Source organism: Delphinus delphis, chromosome 8 (assembly GCF_949987515.2).
Source record: "Delphinus delphis chromosome 8, mDelDel1.2, whole genome shotgun sequence".
NCBI lineage: Eukaryota > Metazoa > Chordata > Mammalia > Artiodactyla > Delphinidae > Delphinus > Delphinus delphis.
Window position 1 is genome coordinate 71,730,841 of NC_082690.1, and position 27,970 is coordinate 71,758,810.

General features: G+C 49.9%; 1 protein-coding gene across 3 annotated transcripts in view; it reads right to left on the bottom strand.

Annotated features, from left to right (window-relative positions):
* PLEKHA7 (pleckstrin homology domain containing A7) overlaps positions 1-27,970 on the bottom strand; it is a 209,955-nt gene that overhangs the window by 17,633 nt on the left and 164,352 nt on the right. For all 3 annotated transcript variants that reach the window (XM_060018553.1, XM_060018555.1, XM_060018556.1), the window contains 9 exons: positions 22,418-22,940; positions 21,579-21,665; positions 18,905-18,958; positions 8,906-8,974; positions 8,650-8,730; positions 7,579-7,728; positions 6,912-7,013; positions 1,788-1,896; positions 1,393-1,619 (listed from right to left, as the gene is read on the bottom strand). In XM_060018553.1, coding sequence (XP_059874536.1) covers positions 1,393-1,619; positions 1,788-1,896; positions 6,912-7,013; positions 7,579-7,728; positions 8,650-8,730; positions 8,906-8,974; positions 18,905-18,958; positions 21,579-21,665; positions 22,418-22,940 — 1,402 coding nt within the window. The remainder of the gene's footprint in view (positions 1-1,392; positions 1,620-1,787; positions 1,897-6,911; positions 7,014-7,578; positions 7,729-8,649; positions 8,731-8,905; positions 8,975-18,904; positions 18,959-21,578; positions 21,666-22,417; positions 22,941-27,970) is intronic.

The following is a 27,970-nucleotide window of genomic DNA, read 5'->3' on the forward strand; positions in this document are numbered from 1 at the left end:
AAGCTATGGAGAGGAGCCTCTGTCTTCATCTATTTCAAGCTGCTTGTTCTGCACAAGGGGAAACTGAGGATGCTCAGAGAGGGTATGGGCCTTGCCTGAAGACCCAGAGACAGACAAGGGCTGGAATCCAGGCAGTCCTGCTCACAGGCCTTTTTCCCTTTGCTCCTCGTCCCAGGAGGCAGGCATCTTGCATTATATTAGCACCTGTCTGTCCCAGCCATTCCTGCTATTTGTTTTGCTATTTTCCACCTCCTGTTTTGTGGCTGGTGCTCCATGACTCTTAGATCTGGGAGTGGGAAGGAAATCTCAAGATAAAGAAGTTCACAATGACCCTGGTTCCCTGCACCATTTCTTCCAGCTCTGGGCTCTAGACCATGGCTGGAAGCAGGTGAACGGTGAAGACCAGGTATGGGAACTCGTGTGAACTGTGCACTGATCTTGTCAGATGTCCTAAGCATACACGGTGCCCAGGCAAAGCTCCTTCAAGCCCTTGTTGGCGAAAACCTAGAGGTCTCCATTCCAAGGTCCCCTCTGCTATAGCTTCCCTGTCACTTGGACCAGCCCCCTCATGTTTTCCAGCCAAGGCTGGCCTGCCCTGGAAACATGAGCTATCACAGTACTTGACCACATCTTTTATTTCCTTAGAGTCTTCTGTGCTCCCAGACTCAGCCAAAGGCATGGCCTCTCTCTATGCCAGGCAAGCCAAGGTGTTGGCCCAGGCAACCACACAGGCCACATACCTAACCTGAGGACCAGGGCTGCATGTCCAGTTACATGTCAGATGGCACAAAGAATGGGCAGGAGATGTGGATTGGATCCACTAACTAATATGGAGACCTCGTGCAAATTTTAACACCTTGGGCCTCAGTTCTCTTACCTGTGGGATGGAGATGCTGACCTTCCTGTCTATACTCCAGGAGGTTACTGTGAAGATCACATGTATCCTCACCACCCAGCACGATCCTCAGCTGCAGGTGGAGATAAGGATACTCTTCTGCTAAGATGAGCTCACTGCCCAAACCGCAGGTTTGCACGGAGCCCTGCATGGGGCAGCCACACACACCTCTGCACGATGCAGATCACAAATTCTACCCTACTCAGTGCAGTCACTGCCTCTTGCTAGGCTTCAGTTTTCCCAGCTGCAAAATGGGAGAGTGGGCTAGAGCGCCTCTAAGGGCCCTTCCAGTTCTGGGAGACTAAGCACAACGGCAGGAGCCCCTACCTCTCCTTAACTGCTCATGGCTCAGGAACCCCTCAGGACTCTGGCTGGTCTGTCTCCCCAAGCTTCCCTAAAAGCTTCTCTCCCAAGAGAAGAGGACCTGAGGACAGAGAAGGACAATCGTCTGCCAGAGAGGAAACGACAGCGCCCAGCTCCTGGTCATCAATACTCACAACTTTGGGCTTCGTCTTGGTTGGTGACTGAAGGGGAGACATCACCTTCCTCAGCTGGGGCAGGTGAGGTCGGTACGGCACGTAGGTTTGCAGCTGGGGGAAGAGTCGAACCTCCAGAGGGGTCCGCATGGGGCTGGTGGGAGGGCTGGGCAGCAGGGACGGCTTGCTCTCAGAAGAGGAGATTGAAGGCACAGGCGGGTAAGGAAACAAAGGCACTGTTTTCCTCTCTGAGGGGTGTGGAGAGAAGCAAAGGGTGCGATGAAACAAAGACCCTCTTCCTCAGAGGACAAGGGGAGTGACTTAGGCCACGAAGGCCCGACCTCCCCAGGGGCCATCCCCCAGGCTCCAGGCGCTGGCCTCCACCACCCCCACCCCCAGGAAGATGGCCCGCTCACCCGGATTTTTGACCGATTCCACCAGGATTCTGAAGTTCTCTTTATTTGCACTCAGGCCTGCAGTGACATCTTCGATCCTCCAGAGATCCTTCTGTATCTGCGATTTCTCCTGAGGAAGAGGAGGCAGTGGGTTCACTTCCTTCTTAGCTCCTCACCAGAAGTTTCTTCTTAGGACTTCTGCTGTCATTCAGACAGAGCCCCTCACCCTGGGGGGCAGTATACCCTTTGGAAACCCCACCAGGTCTACAGCCAAGCCTGCTTCATGGCTTCCTGGGCAAGTGCAGACGTGAAAGACGCCCAGGGTCCAGGGGAGAAGTTTCAGAGAAGCTCTCACAGTCTACCTTTCCTGTTTCCACCTCACTTAAAAATAGACTCCCTTAAATACTGTATGATTCCACTTATATGAGGTTATCTAAAGTAGCCAAATTCAGAGACAGAAAAATAGAAGGGTGCTTGCCAGAGGCTGGGACGAGGGGGAACAGGGATTGTTTTGTTAATGGGTACAGAGCTCCACTTTTGGCTGGGGGGAGGGGAGAATGCAGATTGTTGTTTAATGTGTACAGAGTTGCAGTTTTTCAAGATGAAAAACATTTCTGGAGATTGGCTGTACAACAATGTGAATCCACTTAACAGGACCAAACTGTACACTTAAAAATGGTTAGGTAAGTTTTTATGCTACATATATTTTACAATTTAAAAAAAGACTGTCTTAGGCAACCACGGCAGAAGGGAAGAGAAGGCAAGGACTAGAGGTTACATCATCCCTAGAACATAAAGGACATCTTTTTGAAGACAGAGCTGAATGTTGGGATGTGGGATTTAGTATAAGGGGCAGTGGATATTATTTGGCAGTAAAAAGGAATGAAGTACTATGTCTGCTACCACATGGATGAACCTTGGAAACATGATGCTAAGTGAAAGAAGCCGGACACAAAGTGCCACATCCTGTATGATTTCATTCATAGGAACCGTCCAGAATAGATTAAGTCCATAAAGACAGGAAGTAGATTAGTCCTTGGCTAGAGCAGGGGTAGAAAGTTGGGGTGGGGGTGGGGAGTGACTGTAAATGGGTACCGGGTTGCTTTGGGGGCTTGATGGAAATGTTACACAGCTGACTGTGGGGATGGTTACCCAACTCTGTGAATGTGCTAAAAAAAAAAAAAAAAAAAAATCAGTGAATTACATACTTTAAAATAGTGAATTTTATGGTATGTGAATTACATGATAAAGCTGTTATTTTTTTTTAAAAGTACGATGGGAAAAGAGGCAGGCTATACAACCATGCGCAAACTCTGAGAAGCTACACCCAAACCACCAGGGAAGAGGCCCTAGAAAGAGGTGAGCAGGGTCTGCTGTGATTAAAGGGTCGTGGGCACCTTTTAATCGAGTTGTGTAAACATCAGATATGGTATTCTTTTTTAAAAAATTATCATGGTCCCACCCCATGGACTTAAAAAGGAAGGCTCCACACCCCTATCTCCTTTCCAGGTACATCGCTGGCCTCAATTGGAAGAGTTCTCACATGTGTGATATTTATGGACCACTGCTCCTGGATACATCCCCACAGGGCTGGGCAGTGAGCAGGTTCTCAGTACATGTACGCTGAATAAATAAAGGACCAATCACATAAAATTCCCTGATCAAATACTATCTAACAGGCATAACAACAGACGTCTGAAGCCTCCCTCCTAAGGGGAGCTCACACTCTCATACTCTCTCCACCCTTCCAATGCCAGTGCACATCCTCAGGGCTGATAAGCAAATAACAGGCTTAATGCTCAGCTCCCCACTAAAGAACGAGTGTCCTAAAACAGACACGTTACTGAGCTAACAGGATTATCTCTAGAGCTGAGGTCCCCAAGCAGAGTGTTTGGGAACAGGTGAAGAAGGAGGATGTGGTTAAGATCATCTCTCCCTCTCTCTCTCTTTCCTCCCCTGGCAGTCTACCTGGCGTACTTCTACCTGTCAGTTCACAATCCTGCCCCCATTTTGCCTGTCACCTCAACGTGTAAGAGAAGAGCAGAGAGAAGCAAAGGCCAGAGAACTTCAATCCAAGGACGATGGAATTTCAGAACTTAACGACAAGGTGAAGGAAGCTTTTGGGGAACACGAGAGTGGGGTTTCATACCTGTATCCTCACATCACACCGAGCAGGAAGGCTCCAATGTACTACATTCAGCAAAGGCTTGAACTCACTGTCCAGACGTAGGGACACCTACACGTAGCCTCACCTCTCACTGACTCTCAGGGTTACCTGGAAGTTCTCTTACCCTCTGGTTTCCCTGCTTGGGTGGCCATGAGGATCTTCATAAATAAAGCTACTCATCTTTACTCAAAAGGCTATGGGTTTTCTCACAGCCAACCCTGACTAAAGAGGGGTGAGTTTCCAAGCCCCACTGCTGAGAATTTGCATATGGGGCTGCAAGCCTATCTCCGGCGTCAATGATTTATTCAGGACTCTAACAGCTTGCCTGGCCTAGAATTACACCAAAGCAGTTAGCACAGAGCCGGCTCAAAGAAAGGCTTTGTGAGCTTCCCGGGTCATCGTGGCACTCAGGGAAAGCATGAGCAATGCCACTAGGCTAGGTGGAAATCAAGCTGCAGGGACCAGGCTTCAGACTGGCCTATCTCCTAGTGACTTACAGGGCTAAGTTCTCTAGGAGGTCCGTGACAAGACCTATACACGGCACCCATTTGTTTTCTGGAGGGAAAAAAAGATCCTGGGCCTGCTGTATGTTACATTACCACGAAGTAAGGCACAGTAGAAATACAAATAGCCAATAATCATAAAAAAAGATGTTTAACCTACTAGTAATTAAATGAATGCAGATAAAAACATGATGTCCTTTTTCAGCACGCAGACTGGCAAAAACTAAGAAGACCGATAACATCAAGTGTTGGCAAGGATGTGGGTAAACAGGTTCAGTACTCTCATGCACTATGGGTGGGAGGGCGAATGAGTGCAGCCTTTTAGAGGGTGATTTGGCAGTATCTGCCAACATTTAAGATGTACACTCAAGTCAACCCAACAAGTCCACTCCTAGGAGCCTATCTTAGATAAATGCTCATAAACAAGCTCTAAAGGCAGTTACATAGATGCTCACTGTGATACCATTTATAAAAGCAAAACACTGCAAATAATTTAAATGCCCATCAGAAGAGGAATGGCTAAATAAAGTATGGGATATCCACACACTATGAAACCTGTAGCATCAAGACCAACAATGTCTAATACTATTTCTGAGATTATGTAAATCTTCCATAATCTGTGCTGTCCAATACAGAAAGCCACTAGCCACATGAAATAATTCTGGTGTGGCTAAGGAATATATTTTTAATTCAGTTAATTTTAATTAATTTATGTTTAAATTTAAATAGCTACCATACAGGGCAGCATAAACTTGGGGGTATCTTTCTTGGAAAGATTTCCATTACATACAGTTATGACAAAAAAAGCAAGTTACCAAACAATGTGTGTAAGTATGATTCCTGTTTAAGTAAGCCCAACTCCCTCCCCCAAATAAATTATATGATACTATGTACGTGCATACGTTTGGAAATGCACAGAAAATGGTCTGGAAGGCAACACTGCGAACCGATGGCACTGATTACATGCTGGGAAGGTGAGGGACTGGGCAGAGAAGGGAAGGAGGGAGGAGGAGCTTTTGTGTCCTGTTTTAGTTTTGCTTCTCATTGTTTGGACTTTCCAGGGAGATGCATTTATGTGTTTTCTGTATAATTAAAGAAACATAAGGAATGAAAAGCTCAAAAAAAAATTATGGCTGAAATTAATGTGGATGGTTGAAGTCCAAGAAGATAAGTCTAATGAGACCGAACAGTTCAAGGAACTAGTAACTAGAAACAATTGTTTAAAGGACTTTGCCAACAATATTCACCTATTTATTTTCAAGCCACTATGCTAAATACTGGGGATACAAAAAGAAGAGGAAAATGTTAGCTCAAATGAAGGGAAATTATGGGAAAAACCCAACAGCCACAGGAGACAGACAAGTTCTGCGTGACCTCACAGGCCAACCCTGAACCGCAGGCAAGAGTCTCCTCCACATACGCCTAGACCAGGCTCTCTGGGACCAGCTCTAAAGCGCTGAGTGGAGGTGAGTGGAAGCATAGCAGGGCCTGGGAAAAGCCTCCTAGTCCACAAACCTAAACCTCCTCCTGAATTCCTTCAGTTTTCTGGGGTGATGCCGATGTGAAGAGAGTCAACACATTCATTAAGTCACTTGAATGAAGAGGCTTGGCTAGAACTAGTTCATCAGTTAGCAAGCCTGGCCCCCAGACTGGCCCAACAGGCTGCCTTGTACACAAGAACCCTCAGTTAATGCTTGCTGAATTCAAATAAATAGAATTTATGTCAGGGTCCTGAAAGAAGAGATACAGATCTGAAGTTAGGTTCAAAAGCAGGCTATTTTCCATTTTCAAAACTTTGAGTGTGGGGGAGAAGCCTGGTTGGGCACCCAATGGGGGAACACTGGCAGCTGGAGGACCCAACCTGGAAGAAGGAAAACCACACAGGGCCTTTCTTCCTCTCAGCTTTGGAGGCAGAGGTAGTTATCAACGGGGCAGCCTGGTTTTAGGGCAGAGAAGGCAGGGCTCTAAGGCTGCCTTTCCTGAGTGAGGCAGGGGCCACAGCAATGGGTATCACCCCACCTGGCCTGAATTCACACTACTGATCAGGTGAAGGCTTGATAACATCTATCCTCAGGAGTCCGGGAGGGAAGGAGGCGGGGCTTCCTGCTGCTAAGTGAGTAGCTAGGAACCCAAGGCAGGGCCAAGAACCAGGAACACAGATCACCCTCAAGTATCTGCAAGGTTAGGTCACTACTGTCTCCCCTTGGGGCTGTTTCCCCAAATGATCAGTAGTAAAACCCTTAGAAAAATGCCCAGGAGCTTGTCTTTGAGAGCAAAGAGGCAGGGGGAGCTGAGGGGAGGCTTCTCACGAGAGCCTGGCTGGGGAAAGGGTTCCCCAAGGGAGCGCTTGGGGTGGTGAGCAGGCTGAGTCCAGGTGCAAAAAGAGAAGGCCCCTGGGTAGGGCTAACATCCCCCACAGGTGAAGACTCCAAGAAGAAATCAGAGCTCAGAAGGGATGAAGAACCCATGGGTCACCTGGAAAAAAAAGGCTCTTCTGTGTCGCTCCTGCAGGGTCTGCTTCAGCTGCTCCACATCTCTCTCTAACTTCAGGTATTCATTCCAGGCATTTTCCATCTCCTGTTGGCCAAGGAAATGCTTCTGATTCTTCGTTATGCCACGCCCACCCCTCAGAAGGCCCCATGAGCACCTGTGCTCCTGACCACTGCTGACCCGACAGGGGAAGAGGGAAGGGGAGCCTGGTGGGTCTCAGGCAGGCCTGGGGAGACAGACAGGCCACCTGCACCGTCCCCTCTCCCACCCTTGGGGATGCTTTGGTTCCCAGTTCTGGCAGAAAGGGCCTGTACCACATCAGATAGACAAATAAAAGAGTAGAAATTCTGACGTCTCAGAGTTAACTGTACACAGATCAGGGGAACAGTCTTGCAGGCTGCTCTCAAACATCTGACCCCTTGGGTGTCGCTGTAGCCACCCAGGAGTCACTGGCAGAAAGCACCTTAAGGCACCGGTAGAGACAAGGTAAGCTACTGTTAGGAGGCAGCCTGGAGGCGTTCTCCTATGCCAAGACTCTTGCCCCCAGCCACCAACTCCACTACAGCTTGGCAGGTGAGAAAAGCAGCCCCCTGGCCAGCCCATGCTGGGGAGGGCAGGGGAGCGTCTGCCACCCTCCACACCCTCTACGCACAGTGGACTCTCTGGAGAGCTCTGCCCGGATGTGGACAAGGTCCTCCTGCAGCAGCCTCTGCTGGTAGGCAATCTTCTCCAGGTGCTGGGGCTGGTCTCGGTACTGCTCCATCTGTCTGTGCAACACCTCCAGCACGGATTCCAGCTGATCCTGCACCAGACAGACCGGGGCCAAAGAGCAGGAGAATGGCAGTCCCGTCCCCTCCAACCCCGCCACGCCACGCCACGCCAGGAACTAAGCAAACCTGCTGGATCTAACCGAGGCTGAAGGGGCCAGGGGCCAGCACCCAGCTAGGGGCCTGAGAGTCAAGGTCTCTGATTCCAGCTCTGACTCTGCCCGTTGGGTGGCCTCCTGGGACAAATCCCCCAACAGCTCTGTGCCTGTTTCCTCATCTATAAACTGGGCATTAGGCCATCCACTCCTTAGGGGGTAAACTATGAGGCTAAATCAAAGAACAGATGGAAAACTCTCTAAGCACTTGAATAAAAAGGCCATGTTATTTATAAACCTTGAGCGTCACAAATATAATGCCTTGTTAAAATGCGGAAAAGAAAAAATTCACACGAAGTGTCTAAGAGACCAAACATCAGTGGCTACCAGCCTATTCCTCCCCTCCCGACCAGACTCGCTTCCCCTATGGCCCAGATCCTTAGAGGAAAGGAGCTTTAGGAGGTGAGAGCCTCTGCCCTGCTACGACTCTGGCCACTTTCTCCAAGGCAGCCCCCGCTTCCCTGGGGTTCAGGAGCCTGGGGTCATCACTGCAAGCCAGTGGAGCCGTACTCCCCCAGGCTCACCTCACAGGGCTTCCAGGGAGAGGTGGGGGTGGCCCAGAGCAGAATTAAGGTCCGGGAGGTAGTACTTGGAATAAGTAGGCTGAGGTCTCCCTATAAGGTTTCCTCTGGGTTCAGACAGAAACCCCACAAGAAATACCCTTTAAATTCAAAGACGTTGTTCTGGATAAACAGACATCTGTTGTCCAGTACTAACATGAGAGTCCAGTCTATACTGAGGAAACACAGGATGACAAAACCCCTGCCACCCAGCCCAAGACTATGCAAAACCGATACATACTTTGTTCTCCTTGAGGGCTCGTATCTTGTCTTCCAAGTCCTGGAGGATCCTGTCTTGTTCACAGAAGACGCTCAGTTTAACCTGTGAACAAGAACAGGTTGGAGAGGGCCTGGGATGATGAGAAAAGGCCATGGCCTTGGAGCATGATCCAAAAGCCTTGGGCTACAGAGCCATCCAAACCCTGCCCGAAGCTGCCCACCCTGGGTCTGGAGGCAGCAGGCAGGTGAGGGGTCAGCCTGTTACTCTGCTCACTCACGTCAATGTCACTCTCGGCAATCTTCACTGGCCTCAGACTTCGGTCCTTGAGAAGATCCCGGCCTGTCATCTGGGAGGTGAACAATTTAAAGGAGGTTTAACCACGGGGTTCGGAATCAGAAGTCAAGAAGGAAAGTTACCCCTACAACGGACAGGTGTGGAAGTCTCGTCAGTGGCAGGTAGGGTCACGGCATGGAAAGGGCAAAAACTTGGGCAATACCTGCTTTATTTTTATGCTTATTTCATTTCAGGGAAAAAAGAAAACCTTTTTGAGATCTTTTAGTAGTACTTGTAAATTTCTCAAATTGAAGAAAACACAGACTTTCAAGTTACAGTATCATCAACTGTAAAGGCTTAAATTTGCCCCAAGTGAGTTCAGTATGAATCTTGGAAGATTCGCCACTGATAAGAGAGTTTTGCTACTAAACCTGGGGTCAAACATAATTAGCAGAAGTCCACGACCCCGCCCAGGGCCATAGGATGGGTGGACCAAGAAGAACTAGCAAATCCCTTGGGCATCGTTGAGCCTTACTTCAAGGAAGTCTGAACAGCCCACCTCCCCATGACTAAGATCAGCCTTCCTCACTCTTCTCCTATTTGGGAAAAGGATCTGGCCAAGAGAAGAAACCTGGATTGTTCCTGGCTGAGGTTTTCAACCGATCCCTGAATAGCTGTACTTGCAATACAAGTTACAAGCTGCCCTGTCCTCTCAAGAAAGGAAACCACAAAGCAGTAGACAAAAATCACCCAAACTTAGAAGCCAGTGGAATTTCACAACATTTGCCATCTTTCCCTAGACCCAGCGTGGGCGACACGTTGCCCATCTCTCACTGACACCTATGAAGTTAAACACTAACTCTTTTAGTCCATGTTTTCATTTCCTCCAAATCTCCTTCTTCGTCAAAAACTGTGCAGGGGCAGGGGAACCATTTTCACAGATGTACCCCCATGGCCAAACCATGGTCAGGGATGGCCAGGTCAAACGTGCCCCTTGTAGGGGAGGCCGTCTGGCTGAACTCCATTTTGCAGATCTGACCAGAAAAATGGAGGATGGAGCTAGCTATAGCAGAGCTAGCTATGCAGAGGGTCCCAGTACGGAGGGACACACAGCTGCTGGAGAAATGGCCCTCACTTTCTCCCTACTCCGTTAAGTTTGTGAGTGTGAATCAGAAGCAGAGATATATTAGCAAACATTCCCCTCAAAACTCAAGCGGACCACGTGCCCAAATCTAAAGGTCAAGGGAGAAGCCCTCTCCACGCCCTGAGCGGAAGGCTGAGCCTGGGCTGCAGACCCGCCCCCACTCATTCCCCTGCTCCCTTTGGCGGCACAGTAGAGGATAGGGACCGCTGTCTTCTTTATCTTGGTAAAGTCAGCCCCGAACGGAAGGCCTGGCACACTGGAATGCACTCGGCAAATTGATTATTGCCTCACAGGTAGGTGAAAGGGAAATACATGCAGGTCAGTCGTAGAAAAGGTAGAACTCCGGCCAAATTCTGCTCTTCAAACTGGCAAATTTTGTGTACATACAACCATACACACGGTCACAGAACACACTGACCGCAGCAACAATCCACAAAAATGCTGGCTCCTGCAAGGGTCGGGGGCGCAGTGTGGGAAGCGAGGAAGGGGAAGTAATCCCGGTGAACCACCAACAACCAGGCAGGTGTTGAATTTCCCAGGCAGGACTTGGGACCCTAGCAGGTAGAGGTAGGGGAGTCTTCGCTCTGTGTCACAGTCCTTTGCCAAAGTGAGGCGCCGTAAGCTTGTCTACTCTCCAAGGGGCTGACCCTTGCCTCGCTTCCTAGGAAGCAATCATTTTCAAATTGAGATAATTCTTTGGGGACTTCTCCTTTTAGCAAAACTCTTCCCTTTATGTCACTGAAGCTTCTTCCAGATGATATGTTTTTGATACTGAAATAGCAAGGCAGAGAGTCTAACTGAGCAATGCCTCATTTATCCAGCACCATCAGGCGAGGAATGAGGTATTTCTGCACAAAAAGGGCACTTTCAGAAAGCTGTCTTTTAAACTTTTTGATGGAAAGCTTTCTAAAAGTATGTCCTTTACTACCTTCACAGAACACTGAATATAAATTCAACCTTCTGGGGGATGAATCAGAGTCATTACAAAAATCAGTAATATAGAATTTCTTAGAAGTTTGTGATTAGGACTATTTGCCTATCTAGCTAAATGCTCCCAAATGTCTGTGCTTTCATTTCCATTTCAGATTGACGTATAATGTTTCTTCTCTCTCTCAGGATATGAGCACTCCCTCTTTCCTAAGAAGTAACTTTGTCTTTGTCCCCTTTTAATGTGCTGCTTTTAAGGTGCTATGAATTAGGAGTTCAAATGACTGAGTCTATGAGGATTAGAAACTCAGCAGAAGGGACACACTTGCTGCTCTTCCCTGTCTCCCTCCCTCCATCTGGGTTTGGTACCCAACAAGGGACATCCTCCCACCCCTTGTGTCTGCCACTATCATGGGCCTTAGTAGATGATCTGTTGTCTCCCCTCACTTGACAATAACCTAATTAGGAGGGACTGTGGGGACTGTGATGTATTTTCTCTGTACCGTCAAAGCCCAGCCCAGGGCCCGGCGTGAGAAGCGTTTGCTTAGTGAGTCTGTGAATGTGACAAAACGAGGTGAGCTGGCTGTGCTCAGGGCCTGAGACCTCTTTCTGTGGAGTAAAGGTCACAGGGTTTAGAGCAGGGGCTTCGTGACAGTGTTTACACAACTCACAGGCCCTTGAAGCTTCTGAATTTAGCTTTGTTCCAGAGAGCTGAGGCTTCTAAGACACAGCCACAAACAGTATATTCCACCTCATTTTCCTTTTAAAATTGCACATTTGTGATAGCAATGTTTAAATCCATTCAAAACATCAACTATGTGTCCCTAGCAGCTCTGTCACCAGAAAAAGTGAAAGTTAGTGGGCACTCATCCATCTGAGAGAGTCTCCACGTCGGAAAGCAATTAAAGGCCTCCCAGGCACCTTACTCCCCTCCAGCACATCCCAAGACACCTATATGCAGGGCTCAAGATGACTGGACACAGCTCCCGCTTTCCAACCTGCAGCCTCCCTTGGAATGCTGTAAAAGCTGGCCACGTTTCAGGCACCACCTCTGCATCTCTCAAAGGGTGGATGGTGGGGAGGTGGGCGTTTTGTTCTAGTCCAGCTCCAGAACGTTTTCAAACATCAACACCCTGCCCTGAAGAAGAGCCACCCTGATCCCTGGGCCACGGTGGAATCTTGGGACACCCCAGCTCCTCCAAGGTGACCAGGAACTGCTGCTCCCTCCCAAGGAACCCAGGCTCTAGGGCAGCCCTCACCATGAAGGCAGACGAGCGAGGATGGGGACACAACACAAGCTGGTGGCAAGCTAGGCAAGCCCCACCACCTCCCCGCCCCCAATGGCAGCGCAAAAGATGGAGTCACAAAACGCTACGGATGAGAGGCTCAGCCTCGTGCACCAGCCAAAACGCTGAGGGAGCTTCAAGAGACAGAAAATAAACCGAAATGACTCGCGGGAAGCCTGGAGGCGGTCAGGAGAGCCCCTGGTGAAGCAAGTGATGGAGTCGGCACTGAGCCAGAAGCAATGGAATGGCCCCGCCTGGAGATACAGATCAGATCATCTTACGCTTCTCCTGGGCCGACAGCCCTGTGCTGACTTCTTCAGCACTTTGTAAAGCACGTTGATCAAAGGTTCATTATTTTTTATCTGTTCCAAACAAAAAGGCAAATACAACAAATCGTAACAGGTAAGACATCAAATGACATTCGAAGGAGCCAGAATTTGGGGAACTGGCAAGGGGAAACCTTAAGGAGGATGTGCGTTGTGCAGTTCAAATGAGTGTGTCTCAGCCTGGTTATGCGGCTTCCCAGCCGGTGGACCTTTCCAGACTTCAGTTCCCTCATCCGTAAATGGGGGATCATAAGCGCTGCCTGAAGGATCTTCGTGAGAGTGCTGATTTCAGTGCCCATGTCCTTCCTGGTTCTGCCACAGAAGGCAAGAGGGGACTGCTTCTTCCCCTGTCCTCCCACCATCACATACTGTAAGATACTGAATCTGTAGTTTAGAGTGGAGCCATGCATTAGTCTCAGCCCCACCCACCTTTGGTCCCTCAGACCCTCGCCTGCACACCTAAACCACTATGTCTTACCCATGATGCCAAATGCTTCCAGCTCCTTTGAGAAGGAACCGTCCCCACCCACTAAGACCCTGGATCTCAACCCTGCCTCCACCACTGAGATCACCCAGGAGCTTTAAAAGACTGATGCCTGAGTCCCACTCCAAGAAAACTTGGATGTAATTGGCCTGGGGTGGGGCCTAGGCACTGGGATTCTTAAAAGCCCTCCTGGGTGGGTCTGATGTGCAGCCAGGAGTGGGAATCACTCCACTGAAAAATGGTTCTCACACTTGAGCATGCTTCAGAATCATCTGGAGGGCTGGGCCCCACCTCCAAAGGTTCTCACTAGGCAGCTCTGGGGTGGGAGCCAAGACTGCTCATTTCTAACAGAGCCCCAGAAATTGCTGACACTGTTCATCTGGGATCACGCTTTGAGGACCACTGCTTTTAAACCATGTTTCTCAGCCATACCTACACATTAGCACACCTAGGGAGTGTCTTTCTTTCTTAAAGAATAATACCTGAGTATTACCAATTAAATCAGAGTCTCTAAGGGGTAAGACCCAAGCATCCATTTTCATTGCTCTAGTTCATGACCAGCGTTAACAATCTCTCTTCAGAATAAAAGACCTCCGCTTACTGTTCACAAGAATCACCCCAGAGCTTGATTTTAAAAACACAGAATTCTGGGCATCATTTCCAGCGGTTCTAATCCAACAGAACCCTCCAGATCTGCAATTTTTTTTTTTTTTTTGCGGTACGCGGGCCTCTCACTGTTGTGGCCTCTCCCGCTGCAGAGCACAGGCTCCGGACGCGCAGGCTCAGCGGCCATGGCTCATGGGCCCAGCCTCTCCGCGGCATGTGGGATCTTCCCGGACCGGGGAAGTGTCCCCTGCATCCGCATGCGGACTCTCAACCACTGCGCCACCAGGGAAGCCCCAGATCTGCAATTTTATATCAAGCTCCCAGATCATTCTGAGATAGATGGTGCTCCAGACCATGACTTAAGAACTCTGCTCCAGAAGCTAACTGGAAACAGACTCTGAACAGAGAAGCCTACATCTCAGGCTCTGTTAGGAAAAGTCCAGAGGCCAGCACCTGGAGCCACTGATGACGTCCCTCACTAGGGACAAGAGCCCCTTTGGGGCTGACTTCAATCTGCTCCACCTAAAAGGCACCACCTGTGTGGTTGCAGGTGCCCTCCCCCCACCTCACTTTACCAGCTGTGCTTCCCAGATGCATAAAAACAATTCAAGCCATAAACAACAGCGAAACTTCATACCCCCTTTTCAGACCTGGCTCCAGTGTAGGGTTCTGAAGAGCAGAACATTAATGCCAGAAATACAACTCAGCGAATGCAACTTCAGGGCAGATGAGGTACATGGCACACGGAAGAAAGGAGGCAGGTGTGAAGTTGGTCACAGGGTTCGAATCTCAGCTGCATACCTTTGCAGAAGTTACCTCTCTGATACACGGGTTCCTGATTAGCAAGGTGGGGATAATAATTCTTATTTGCTCAAAGGTGCTGAGAGGATTAAGTGAGATAATGAACAACGGGTGCCCCACAATTGCCAGGCAAGGACAGATGCTTAATCAGCGTGAAACCCTTTCCACCCTGACACTGCCAAGTAAAATGCCAGGAAAGTAAACATTTCCAAAGAGGACACCAACACAGAGCATCTTCTAAGAGAGTGGAGTCTGCTTTTATTTGCTCACTTGGCACCCCAGCAGGAATGCTCACTTCAGGAGACCAAGCTCCACAACATGTGGGCAAACACCACCAACGGGTTCTGGAACCCAAGCATCAGCTGATGGAGGCGGAGGGGACATGGGCTCTGGATCCTTAAGTCTGCGGCCTTTGGGACAGGGACGCGGGGGACCCTGTGCCAACCTGGTGGGGGCAGGGAGACCATCCTTCTCCAGAGAGGCTTACCTCTCCCGACAAGGACTCAGGAGGGACCTCTCACAAGAAGCTGGTCACAGCGGGGCTGTGCTTGGCACCATCTCCATGACCAGGCTGGGCTACACGGCCCATTCAGTTGTGTCTTCCGAGGCCCTCGTCTCAGGGACCCCACTGGGCTCGCGGCAGCTCATCTTGTCTAGCACTTCACAGGATCTCAAGAGTCAACGGGCCTGAGGGTTTTCCTGATCCAGTCACATCCCACTCAGTGCTCACCTGGCCTCAGCTGCGCCCCAGTGATGGGGAGGTCACTGTGACCTGTGGTGGCCCTTTTAGAGAACACTTTCTTCTACTCAACTAAAACCGTCTACTTGTAGCTGTGATCCGCTTGTCTGACTTGCCCCTCAGAGCCACGGAAGACACATGGTAACATTTTAGAGCTTTACAGACTGTCTCTATGTCTTGCCTGCATTGCCCCTTCCTCCTTCAACCGACCACACTGTAGCTGTGCTGCCTGCTGCTGTGTTTCTTGTTTCTGCCCAGTCTGCTTTCCATTAGGGAACCCCCCACCCTTCACTCCACAGGGAGGCTCGGCTGGGATGAAGCCAGCCTGAGTGTGCAAGTGGCCACGTTTCTTCCCTGGCCGTGTGGAAAGTGGAACAGTTGGTGGCATGGCCTGAGCTCCTGGAACGCAAGCCCTGGCTACGTGAACCAGTATATTCCCCTTGTGGCTCAGCAGGCTGATTTGGGTTTCGGATACCTGCCAACAAAAGCATCCCGCCTAATACACTCCTCAGCCACAGTTCTTGCAGCCCCTCATCACCTCTCCTTTGATTCCAGCCCTTCCCTCGTCTGGATCCTGAAGTGAAACGTCCATCTGGGAACTCTACACCCCAGCTGGGTCTGAGCAGAGCAGGCCCACTGCCTCCCTGATTTGGAGGGAGGCCTGTCTCTTGGAGGGAGGCCAAGGTGATATCAGCCTTTCTGAATGATGACTCACACACAACACAAACCCCAGCATCTTTTCCCACCCATGTTGCTGGTAAGCCAAGTGTCTCTCACCTGCTGGTGCTGTTATTGGGGGACTGGTTCTCTAAGAGGAGCTTAGCAACTGAAGTAGCAGCTATAAGACCAGGGAAATTCTGGTATCAACACAGCTGTTTTTCAAGATAAACAGTGACAACTTCCAATCACTAGTTAATGTTTTGGTCACATACGGCTCCTAGCTGGTGAAAACACCCCAAGGATGCAACCTTTTCTCTATCACAGCATAAATATTTCCTGGCAGAAGGACCTCAGTTCAGCTCCACAAAAAACTTAATACCTTCGGGTCCACAGTAGTAGAAGCAGCATCGTAAGAGCGGCTGGGAGGCAGGGTGATTAAGAGCACCAGCTTCAGAGTCAGCGCTACTCCCAAGTACTGGCTCCCCCGTAACTACTAACGTGGCCTTGGGACAGTCATTTACTTCTTTGAGCCTCAGTCAGTGAAAAAAAGATAACACCACCTCCCTTATAGGGCTACTGCCGCGGGTACATAATTTCACAGAAGTAAAACATGGTGACTGACACACACTTTACCCTCTATGGTTATTCCGCTTCTGTTGGCGGTCAGGACACAGACTCCGGGCTCTACTCTGCTATCCTATGCCTCAGTTTTTCTCTCTCTCTCTCAATCCCTTTTATTGAGCTCAAGTTCTATAATCTTTAAATAAAACCAAGCTGAGCTGGATCTTCTCTCCAGGACCACCTGTGAGGTCGGCTATCTCACACAAACAGGAGTCAGAAGACACCTATTTCCTGTTACTCCGGCTCAAGCACTTTATGAAGTCCCCTCGCACCGTGCACCTAGCACGCTGAAGAGCGTTTTCTGGTACACCTGTGCCGCTGTGAGCCACGCCTCTCCCACAGGCCTAGGTACACCGTGGATGCTCTGCAAATACTTCTGTGTCACCTGCATGGCCCCGGGCATGGTGAGGCCAGGGAACAGGGACATGGTGGTACACAGGGCAGGTGGAGGCCGGGGGCTGCTCCAGGTCAGATGGGGGAGGTGGGCATGGTGGAAGGACCTACCCAGGTTCAGAGCGCAGGAGGGAGGGCTGGGCTGCACATCTGGCCCACACCACCACGTCTGGGCACTGAGGCCTGACTACCATACTCACTCACTCAAGCTCTACGTGACCTGAATACCACGTAAGCTAGAAAACGTCCTGGTTCTGAGAGAACCCTCCTTGTTTTGCTCATGTCTGAAAGCCAAGCCTGACTTTTCTTCACTGCACCTTCCTTCCTAAAGCCTAGAAAGACTCCGGAACCTGGACAATCTGTCCCCACGTTTCCAGCCACACCACCCTCACCCTGGCTCTCCCTGGCTCCCACAGTTCCCTTCCCTTTAACGTCAACCAACCTAAACCCTTGGCTCTGCAAGGCTCTGGACACACGCCCCCTCCTCCAGAAGCCTTCCCAGCACTGCAGCCACAGTCATCCTCACTATCTCAGCTCTGAGCACTGGGCCAGACAAATCTTTATACGCTCATTGCAAAAAAGTCTGTGTTATTTCAGGACGCTTTCTTTCCCCGACCCAGAACATCTGGAAGTTTCTCAAGGCCAGAGAGCCTCGATTTTTCTCTTCCATCCCCCCTAGCTTCTCCAGAGCTGGATACAGCACAAGTGCTCATTACCAGATACATTAAGTTAACGGAGGGATTCCTAATCAAAGGTGTTGATCTTGCCTCAGAGGGGGGAGGCCCCTCCTCTGCTGCCTTAGGACCTAATGTTCCTACCCCTGCTCCTACAAGGCTGGATGACAATCCCCAAGTTAAAAATATCTCAAGCCAGGTACACTGGGGACCGAGGGAGGCATGTCCCCTGCCGCAGTCACCTGGGTGTCCTCCCGCAGGGCCCTCTGCCCGCCCTCTCACACCCGCAGTTAATTAAAGGTCACATTCCTTCAGTCTTAAGTCATGGCTCAGGCATAAGAAGTGCTTTTCACAGTGGGAGCTTTCAGAGAGCTGTGGGAACAGAACAAAAGCAGCTCTCTTCCAGGCAGAATGCCTCTCGCTTCTCTAGCAGCTTTCCCAGCTCTGTCTGTGCTGTGGAGGCTGACTTAGAGCCTGAACGTCATCACCTACGGGGTGGGGCCCGACGTTCATCCCCTAAACACGGATGGGAGGGATGGGAGACTCCGGTACCCCCAGAGCCACACGATTCCATGTGGCACTTGCTCCCCCCACTACAAAACCAGACAATCCACCAAACTGCTTGTGCCTGAAAACACGCATCAGTGGCGCCCTGTGAACCAGACCCATCCCAGCCCCACCGGAGGCTCTGAAGAAGCAACTGGTTATTATATGGAGGAACCCTGTGGTTCTAACCAAGGACAGGAAGAAAGCAAGGTCTCGTGCCCTCATTCTGTAAGCCAGAGACCTTACAGCAGAATTCACAAGAAACTGAGAAGAGCCCAGAGTCTGAGGCTACAAGAAATAAGACTCTTCTAAAAGGTACAGACTTCCAGTTATAAACTAAATAAATCATGAGGATGTAATGTACAGCACAGTGACTATAGTTAACAATACTGTATTGCATGTTTAAATGCTGCTAAGACAGTAGATCTTAAAAGGTCTCATCATAAGGAAAAAAAAAAATTGTAACCAAGAATGGTGATGGATGTTAATTAGCTTTGTGATCATTTCCCAATATATACAAATATCATTATGTTGTACACCTGGAACTAATACAGTGTTATATGTCAATTATATTCAATTTAAAAATGAAATTTCCAAAAGCCACAGCAACCAAAGAAAAAAATCAAAAACCCCAAAACAAAAAATCCCCCTTCTGATTCAGACAGGAGACATCTTCATTTGAAACCCAGATTTGTAAGACCTGCAAGGCCTTTGGCTTTGGGGCTGGTCTCCAATGAGGCTGACACTCTCAGAAAGGTAAGTGTCCCAGGACAGCAAGACCCCTGAAGCCACTCACCTTTAGGTCCAGGTACTCCAGGTCTTTCTTCAGCTGGAGGTAGGTATCGTCAGCCTTCAAATGAAGCAGAGAGAGAAAAAAGCCAGTTATGAACACCCAAGGTGTCCACAACTCAGGGCTTCACGGGCGACTCATTTACACCTGTGCAGCTTCGGGGACAAGAGACCACAGCAGACCAACACATCCAGGCCACAGAGGAAGCACACATGTCTCGGCGCAGCTCAGAGCTCTCTCAGCATAGTGGATCTCACAGGTCTACCATGTGGGGAAAGCCAGCTTGTTCCCACCATTGGCTGGGGACAGTTTGAGGAGGAGGAGGGAGACAGCACACATCCCACCAGAGGACCAGGCCAGCAGAGCAGCTGAGGCGGAGGCGAGCTCCTGAGACAGAACTAGAGAGGTCTACCTGGAAGAGGACATGCCACGCTCCAAACCTTTGCACTGGGCCACTTCACATGCATGAAGGAAAATGACCCCCTGACGGGTGCGGATGGATGCCTGGAAGAGGCATGGAGATGACCTAGGTGACCCGGGGAGGTTCCCTTTTGACCTTGGGTTCTAGAACGATAAGCAACAGGAGCTGCAGAAAGTTTCCTGGAAGCTTTGGCTCCGTCTGCTGAGCATGGAGCCAAGGTGGCTGGGTCAGGAGCTAGATAAGGAAGGTCCAGGCAGACCTGTCTGCTTGTGTCATCTCTGACTGTTGAGTTCTTCAGTATAATTACCAGAAACAGTGAGAATAAGGAAAAGACCCTTTGATTTCCTAGAACTTGTGCTTCCTATGTAATGGATCACAGAAGCTAACTGTGAGGGAGAGGGGCTACAAAAGCTTAAGAAAAAGAGTCCAGGCACTTTCTCAGCCAACTAAGGGGCCTCTCAGCAAGCCAAAGCAAGCCAGGGCTAGGAAGGTCCGAGTTTAGAGCGCTGATGTAAAACAAACAAAAATAAATAATGCAAAACGTTCAGGCAGCGCTTTTAAGCATGAGAAGGCCTGAAGGAGCACTGCCAGGGACACCAGTGGTTTGCAAGATCTTACTTCTGTCCCTAAACTGTCTCCTTACCCATCCCTACTTCCTCAATCAGCCCAGTCCTGCAGTAAGAGGGACAGAGCAATGTTACTAAAAATCACCCAAATTCACAAATTAGGATTTTTGCATGTGCTCCCTTATATTCATTTTTCCAAATACATTTCCTGTATCTCTCAGGTCCCACTAAAATAGGACAGGTAAGGATAGTGACAATTCCCTCAACCTCCTCCTCTGTCCTCTGCCTACTTCTGTGCAGCTCGGGGGACCAGGCTCGTGTGGACCAGCATCTTCTTTAAGATGCTTGGGATGCCCAGGAGAACGACTGTCTGGCTACTCCTCGAGGAGCTTGCCTGCAACCCCTCATGTCTTGGAAACAGTTTAGAACACTGTGCCAGACAGGACCTGGAATCTGGCTCCAGCCTGCAGGCCACTAGCTGAGGGATCCTGGGCAAGTCACTTTCCCACCTGTCCTCCCTAACCTCTCCCAGGCTACTGTGAAATTCACTGAGATCAGGGGTGTGAAGATGCTCTGACAGTCAGCAGGGCACTATCCAGATGAGAGGGCACCATGCCTTCTCCCTCCAGGCTGACACACACCTCTCAGCATCCCAACGAGGACCCAAGGTGGCAACAAGGATGACAGTTAGCGCAGCCCTTGGACGTGACCACACACCAGCCTGGCAGTCATTACTCACAGGCAGAGAAGCCACAGTTCAGGTCCCTCACACCACATGCAGCCTCCTCCCCAGCAACAGGGGCGTGGGCCCCACGATGGCTGCACAGTGTCTGGCAGTAGCATCCAGTAGCAAACAGGCAGGAACAAGGGAGAGAGCCAGACAGCAGGACAGACTAGAGCACGGGCACGAGGGAGCACAGGCCAGCATGTCACTCCCCTGTCCCCGGGGCGGCCCCCAGCCCTGAGAGAGCCCACCGGCGCTGACCTGGCAGGTGGGAAAGGTCAGCTCGTGCTGCAGTAACTGGCTGATGGCGAAATTTCGCACCCTGGCCAACTTGGCCTGGTGCCGCCGTAACCGGGTGAGAAGCAGTGAGAGCTCCTCCAGCTGCAGGTGTGTAGACACATCATGAGGAAATGAGGCACCGCAGGAGCACGACGCTGTAATTACTCTTCGCCCCGGTGCCGGCACAGCATTGATGCGACACCATTAAGTAATTATTGCATTAATTCTGTCATTAGGACAAGTAAAGGCACCGGCAGAAAAGGGGCTGCAGGAAGTAGTTTTTATCAGGAAACAGCCACCAGCAGTGCAACCTCACCCAGACTTGAGTTTTGAAGACAGTGAACTAATCAAAGCAAAGACCAGGAAGAAAGGAGAGGAGCTAACCGGAGAAAAAGGCAGGTGGCTGGAAAATGCTGCAGACAAAATGCTGCCCAAAAGAGAATAAACACCACAGTCTCCTCCACTTCCCCCGCCACCCCCACCCCCACCCCCCGCTCTTCCGCTGACCTCAGGAGGTCCCAATGCCAGCGGGATGGGCCTGAGCAAGTCATTCGACCTCTGAGTCTCAGTTTCCTCATCTCTAAAATGGGGATTGCATCTGACTGGCTCAGGGGAGAACTCTGATGAGATTAGCCCTTTGAAAGCTGGATAAGATCAGTCGCCTGGAGGGGGAGAGGAGGTGCTGCTTACCGATTTTCCATGTAAACTGGGAGCACTGACAGTGTGGGTCATGTAACCCATGGAGGGCATGGAGCGTCGGTCCAGATGAGAGGAGTTCTGCAGAAGGGGAGACATGGTCACACGGAGAGCCGGGCGTGGAGGGGGGCGGGGGCCAGAGCCTCTGTCACTCACTACCAGGGCAGCCAAGCACATGGCACGGCACCTCTCTCAGCCTCACTCTTCATCCGTCAAATTGGGATACACATCTTTCCCACCAGGTTATGACAATCACAAACTGTGAGAGCCCCTCCGGATTTAAAACTTAAGTCAGGTTATTATAAATAATTGAACTAGTTAAACACAGACATCTTTCCCTGCCTTCCAAGCTGCAAGGAAGCAGACTTCTAGTTGTGTGACCGTGTGCAAGTAACTTCATCCCTTAATGCCTAAGAGTTCTCACGTGTGAAATGGGCATACGGGTATCCCCTGCTTTACAGAAGTTCGCTTTATGCCACTTTGATTTTACAAAAGACCTACCTTTAGCACCTGATAACCGAAATCCAAAGGGGATTTTCACTTTCACAGAAAATGTAATTGCTTCTTCGCTTTATGCCACTTTGGCTTACTAAAGGTTTCATAGGAACGCTCTACCTTCAGATAGCGGGGGAAACCTGAAATAATAGCACCTACCTCATAGGGGTGTTGTAAGAATTAAAGCCTTTAGCGCTACACCCAGCGCTAAAGTACAGTACTACGTAAGTGTTACCTATCGTTATCCTACATTGCTCAAGTTTGTGTTCAAACCATGTGAAGCTCCTAACGTCCTAATGCTGGGCCCCAGCAGCCCGGCAGGGCGTCCGGAGTCTCACCTTGGTGGTGTGGCCCCATGTCTTCCTGGGAGAACCGCTCAGTGAGATGTCCACACTCCTTCTCCGGTCCGGTGGCTTCACAGTGACCCTCTCTGCTGGCGTGTGTGGCCGCCGGGGTGGGAAGGCCCTCAGGGGTCCCGGGGGAGGGATGTCCGAGGGAGATGGAGGCACAGAGATGGAGCGGGGCACCTCTAGCATGCTCCTGCTTCGGCCCTGGTCGGTGAACTCTGGGGAACCGGCACAGATGGGCGCCGTGGGGCTGCCGTGCCGGAACTGCTGGCGTTGCTGCCACTCGTAGAGCTGCCACACCGTGCCGTCCCGGTGTGCCCGGCGCTCCTCACTCGACATCTTCAGGTGGCTGGCTCGGTCCTGCGCGTACTTGTAGTCACTCGGCAGGTTGCGGGGAGGGGGCGAAGAGCCCCCCGAGGGGTGTCGGCTGCTCCTGGGAAGAGTCTGGTAGTTTTCTGGGAAGGACAGGGATTGGCTGGGACCGTGGCGAGGAAGGGTCTGGTCCAGGGGCAGGCTGAGGAGAAAGGAGAGGACAGGTAAGAGGACCAGCAAGGGGTCTGCTGGGCTTCTGGAAACACAGCTAGGCAAAGCCACAAAGCCAGGCACGTGAGAGAGCCCTGCATGAACCCCAAAGAACAATCAACGCAGACACCCAGGACTCAGTCACTTCTTCCCTTTGCAGAGGATTCCTAAACCACTTTATCCATCAACCTTGGAGGGTCAACCCCCTACCAGGCCGACTTGGCTGCCCCACTTCAAGTGCAGCATGATTAAACCTGCCTCTCTCTCTTGCCATCAGTCAGCTTTACCATCAGTCAGCTTTTCCATCAGGTGTGCATATCTCTAGGCAATGCCTCATGATTCTCCCGGTCACCAAGATGTTCCCCAGCACCAAGCCCTGGAGGTTCTTAAAGGAAGTGGCTGGCATCAGTTCCTTTCTTTCCCTATTACTTTAATCCAGATCCTGATTAACTACCTCCACCCAGACAACTCTGAGACCTTCCTAACTAGTTTCCATGCTGCACAGAGTCAACTGCTTGGATATAATCACTCCTGTGCTCCAAAACCATCAATGGCTCCCTAATGCTTATGAAATAAAATCTAACCCCCTTCTCCTGATACTCTCAGCCCTCTAGCACCTGACCTCAACCCACCTTCCCTTCCTGCTGTTTTCTCACTGCTCCTCCTACCCGGGCCAGGATCAAATTGGGGCAAGTTGGCCGTCAAGGGTCCAACACTGAAGGAGGCACCCCCCTCTTAGGTGCACCCCTGCACTTGCTGGAGCCTGAGTGTGAGGGCCTCACCCTAATCTTGCCTGGCCTCCTACACACTTGGACAACTTTCTGCAGTAGAAAAAGCAGAGGAAGTCTGACCTAGGGTTGAATCCACTGGCTGTGTGACCTTAGGCAGCTTACCTGACTGCTCTGAGCCTCAGCTTCCTTACCGATAACATGAGGACAGAGCTACCTGCCTCCTAAGGCTGCCCTGAAGAATACATGAGACAGGAAGAGAACACAGGCTCCTTGCCTGATACACAGGCAGTACCTTCACCAGTGGGTGCTCCCTTCCCACTTCTCTCTCCTTACTCTCATCATACTGTTCCTCCTTCCCCTACCTGTATGGGCTCACCTTGCCCTATCACCAAATCTCACTCATTCTCCAGGTCACTGTCCCATGCCTCTTCCACAGAGGCCTTCTGCAATGCCACAGCCCTCAGGGTTCCTGCCCTGCTCTGACCTAGTTACTGTACAGTCTGTAACTTTTCCAAGGTCCTGTATTGATGTAACCTTTTCCTACCCGTAAGCTGTCTCTTCCCCAGACAAGCTGTAAATCCTCGCTGGGCAGCAACTGTGTCTTACACTCTGCGGTGTTGTCCGCGGTCTGAGAAAGTGCTGACACATAACCAGCCCTTCAACAAATACTCCAGCACACAAAAGCCGGATAGGATGGTGAAAACTACTACCGACCAGCCATCTTATTTTCTGAAAGAAAAATTCAGCAAGGGCCAACTACAGTTTTATTAAGCTTTAAAAGTCTAACCTGAGAGGCAGCAGGATGTAAAACGGACAGGTTCTGGAGTCAGGCCTGGGCTGGAATCCTGACTCTGCCTTTACCTATCAACTTTATCTAACAAATCTTTATACAGCGGCGCTCACCAGACCTTGTTCTAAGCTCGAAGTGTAGTCCAGCAGCATCAGCACCACCTGGGAGCTTGTCAGAAATGCAGGTTATCAGGCCCCACCTGAAATCAGGAATGCTGGGGGTGGGGCCCAGCCACCTGTGGTTTAACAAGCCCTCCAGGTGGTTGATGTTTGAGAAGTGCTGTTCTAATTGTTTTTTAACTCATTGTATCACCCTCCTTACGGTAAAATGGGGCTACTAAGAACCATTTAATAGATTGTTGTGAGGATTAAAAGTAGTTGTCATTCAAAAAATGGTGGCTTTCTTCTCCCTTTTTATCGTTATCTTTGCAATTACGGGAAGTAATTTTAAGATCTCTTCAGGTTGCCCAGCTTGTCTCCTTGCCACCAGGTGGCAGGGTTTGCTGTGGATTTCCCAGAGTCAGAGGGGAATGTGTCTCTGAGGAAGGGGCAGTGCCTGAACCCTCAAACAGCAGTGGTGGCAATGGCAGAAACCAGGCTGGGGGCTTACCCCGGGGAGTTCATGACTTTACTAACCATTGCTCATTCTGCCTGAAGCAAAATGCAAACGATGCGAAGCACGTCTCCAAAGACCCCAGTGCAATGGTGAGTCCTGGTGCCAGAGGCCAAACCACAGTAACCAACGGATGGTGGAGGGAGGGACACAGGAGGTAGGGTTGTAAGACGAGGTAAAGGTCACCCTGGAGCAGGCAGGAACGCGCAGAGCAGCTCTGTCCTAAGAGCAGATCCATTTGCTGGCCCCCAACCCCAGCTTTATCCAAAAGAAGGCTCGAGGTCTCCTCCTGCCCTCAAATCCCGCTGTGCCATGGGGGGCTCCCTTTCCAAAAGGCACCTATATATTCTGATATAGCCCCTATAAAATGGTCATATCGAAACGTGAAATCAAGTTTTATAACCAATTACTTATGCAGCAGGCAGTCCTTACCTGAGCTTCCACATTGGTTGTGCAGGACTTCCACGTTTTACTCTGTTCCTCGTGGTAATGTTTGCATCCCTGACTCAACACCCACCCCTGCCATTTTATTTTACAAGTATGCATTACTTTAAACACCGGGGAAAAAATGGAAGTCTAGAATTTCGAAACAACCTCATAGAATGGGGTAAGATTCTAAGGGTGTATCAGTCTGTCCTTGCAAACCATCATTCTAAAGGAGTTTAAAAAAGTGAAATATAAATATACATCTCCAAGCACTAAAAGAACAATTAGAAAGAATTCCCTGTGTGGTCTAGAGCCGAGAATATGAGATCATATTACAGTTCTAATAACCCTCCTTCCAATTTAGCACAGTCTCAATCATACACAGAGCAGGGATATCCCTCTTCTGTACTATCAACAGGAGGAGGTTCTTTATTAAGCAGCCAGAACTACTTATTACTTGACTGTAAGAAATTACAAACACATCTTTAAGGAAAAAAATAAAGATAACTCTGATATGCAATATGCTACAAGTGAACAATCAGCTACAAGTGAACGATCAGATGTTGAGCACTCTGCTTACGCAGAGGCTGACGGCTTTCTTCTCAAAGGGTCGTCTTCAATCCCTCACGTTTACTTTTCAGCCCCCTGAGAACTATTTCTATCATTAGACTGAGATTCCTCTTACTGAGTGCTCAATGACCTCCAAGGCCAACAGTTTTCATTTAGACCTAATGTCTCCCTGCCCCTTAGATAAGAAGGGCTCGAGCTCCCCCCTCACATCCTAAGGACAGTCCGACGCCTTCCCCAACCACCTCTTATCTCCTTGCAGTTGACTTCTCATCCTTTAGCTCCCCATGTTGCCCCCAGCCCTCATTATGTGTAGCAGAATAACGTAGGTCTGTGGGCTGCCAGAGTTATGTAGAGACATTTCACAACCACAACTTATAACTTACAACTTATACCAGCAGTGCAGCTTTGCAAACTCCTTTCTGCACCCCTGCCAAGAAGGGTTTCTCAATGGCCATGCCTTCCTTCTGGTTCCCTTTGGCCTTCCCCTCGCATTACTCTGCCTCCTGACTTAACTTCAAAATTCTAGTTCTATTAAGAAGGTCTACTCATCTAAGCCCATCAAGAAGCTCAGTGGAACCAAAGGCCTCTGCTACTGAGCAGGAGACCAGCAGAGAGACCCTGACATTCCAGATTCTCCTTCCGTGGTACCCAGCCTCCTTAGAAGGCACCACATCCAGGGAGCAGTCTCATGCTGCCCACTGGACTCCTTCCAAATGAAACTTCCCTCACCACACTCCGGTTTTCCTTCTCCATCTTCTGCTAGACTTCTTTATGCAGACTCTGCTTTTGCCCACCCCCTTGGACTGGAGATCCTCAGGGTTCTGCCTTTGGCCCTCTGCTATTGTTCTAAGCTAGTTATTCTCAACCCTGATTACATGCTAGAATCACCAGGGGTGGGGGTGGGGGCTTTGAAAACTCCTGATGTCCAGGCTGAAATTCGGATCATCAGAATCAGATTTTCCAGTATGGGACCCAGGCCTCAGTAAATGTCAAACCTCTCTCATATACTGGTATCACCTGGAGAGCTTTTAAAACAGACTGATGCCCTCACCTTGCCCCAGACCAAATAAGGCAAAATCTCTTGAGCAGGGCCTCAAATGACCAAATTGTGCGGCCACGATTAAGAACCACTGCTCTAAGCATTCAACCCTCAGTGATCTTGACTACGGCCAGGGCATCAGTTTCCACCTCCAGGGCAATGACTTCCAAATCTCTCCCTAAGCTGAACCCACATTCGCTATAACCTACGGCTTATCTCCACCTGGCCACTCCACAGGTACCACATTCCCCTTCAAGCTCATTTCTTTCTCCCATGCTCACATCTTGTGCACAGCGCCACATGCACCTATTAACCAAGTCAAACTTGAATGTTAACCTCAACTCCACCTGTGGCCCTCCTCACCTTCCAGCCGTGGATGAATCAGTTTCCCAAGCCCTATACCTACCCAATCTCAACGTCTATGTATCCCATCCAACCCCTCCTCACAATCCTCACCATCTTTACCGCTTTTGTTTAGGTCTTCTTCGCCTCCTACCCCAAACATGACCACCTCATACTTGGTCATGTTCTTTCCAGACTCTTCTCCATTTAACCATCTTCTCTATGGTCACCAGAGCAAGCAGTTAACCTAAAACAGTAGTTTTCAGAGATGATGTGGGGTGGGGAAACAGGGACACTTTTGGTGGGGTATAAACTCAAACAGCATTGTTGAAGGTCAATTTTGTAATATCAATCAAAATTAAAATCACATATATCCTTCGACCTAGTTATTCCACTTCAAGTAATTTGTTCTTCAAGTATACCTGCACTTGTTTGCAAAGACAATTAAGCACGGACATTCACTGCAGCATAGTTTGTAATAGCAAATGTTTATAACCAACCTAATTATCCAT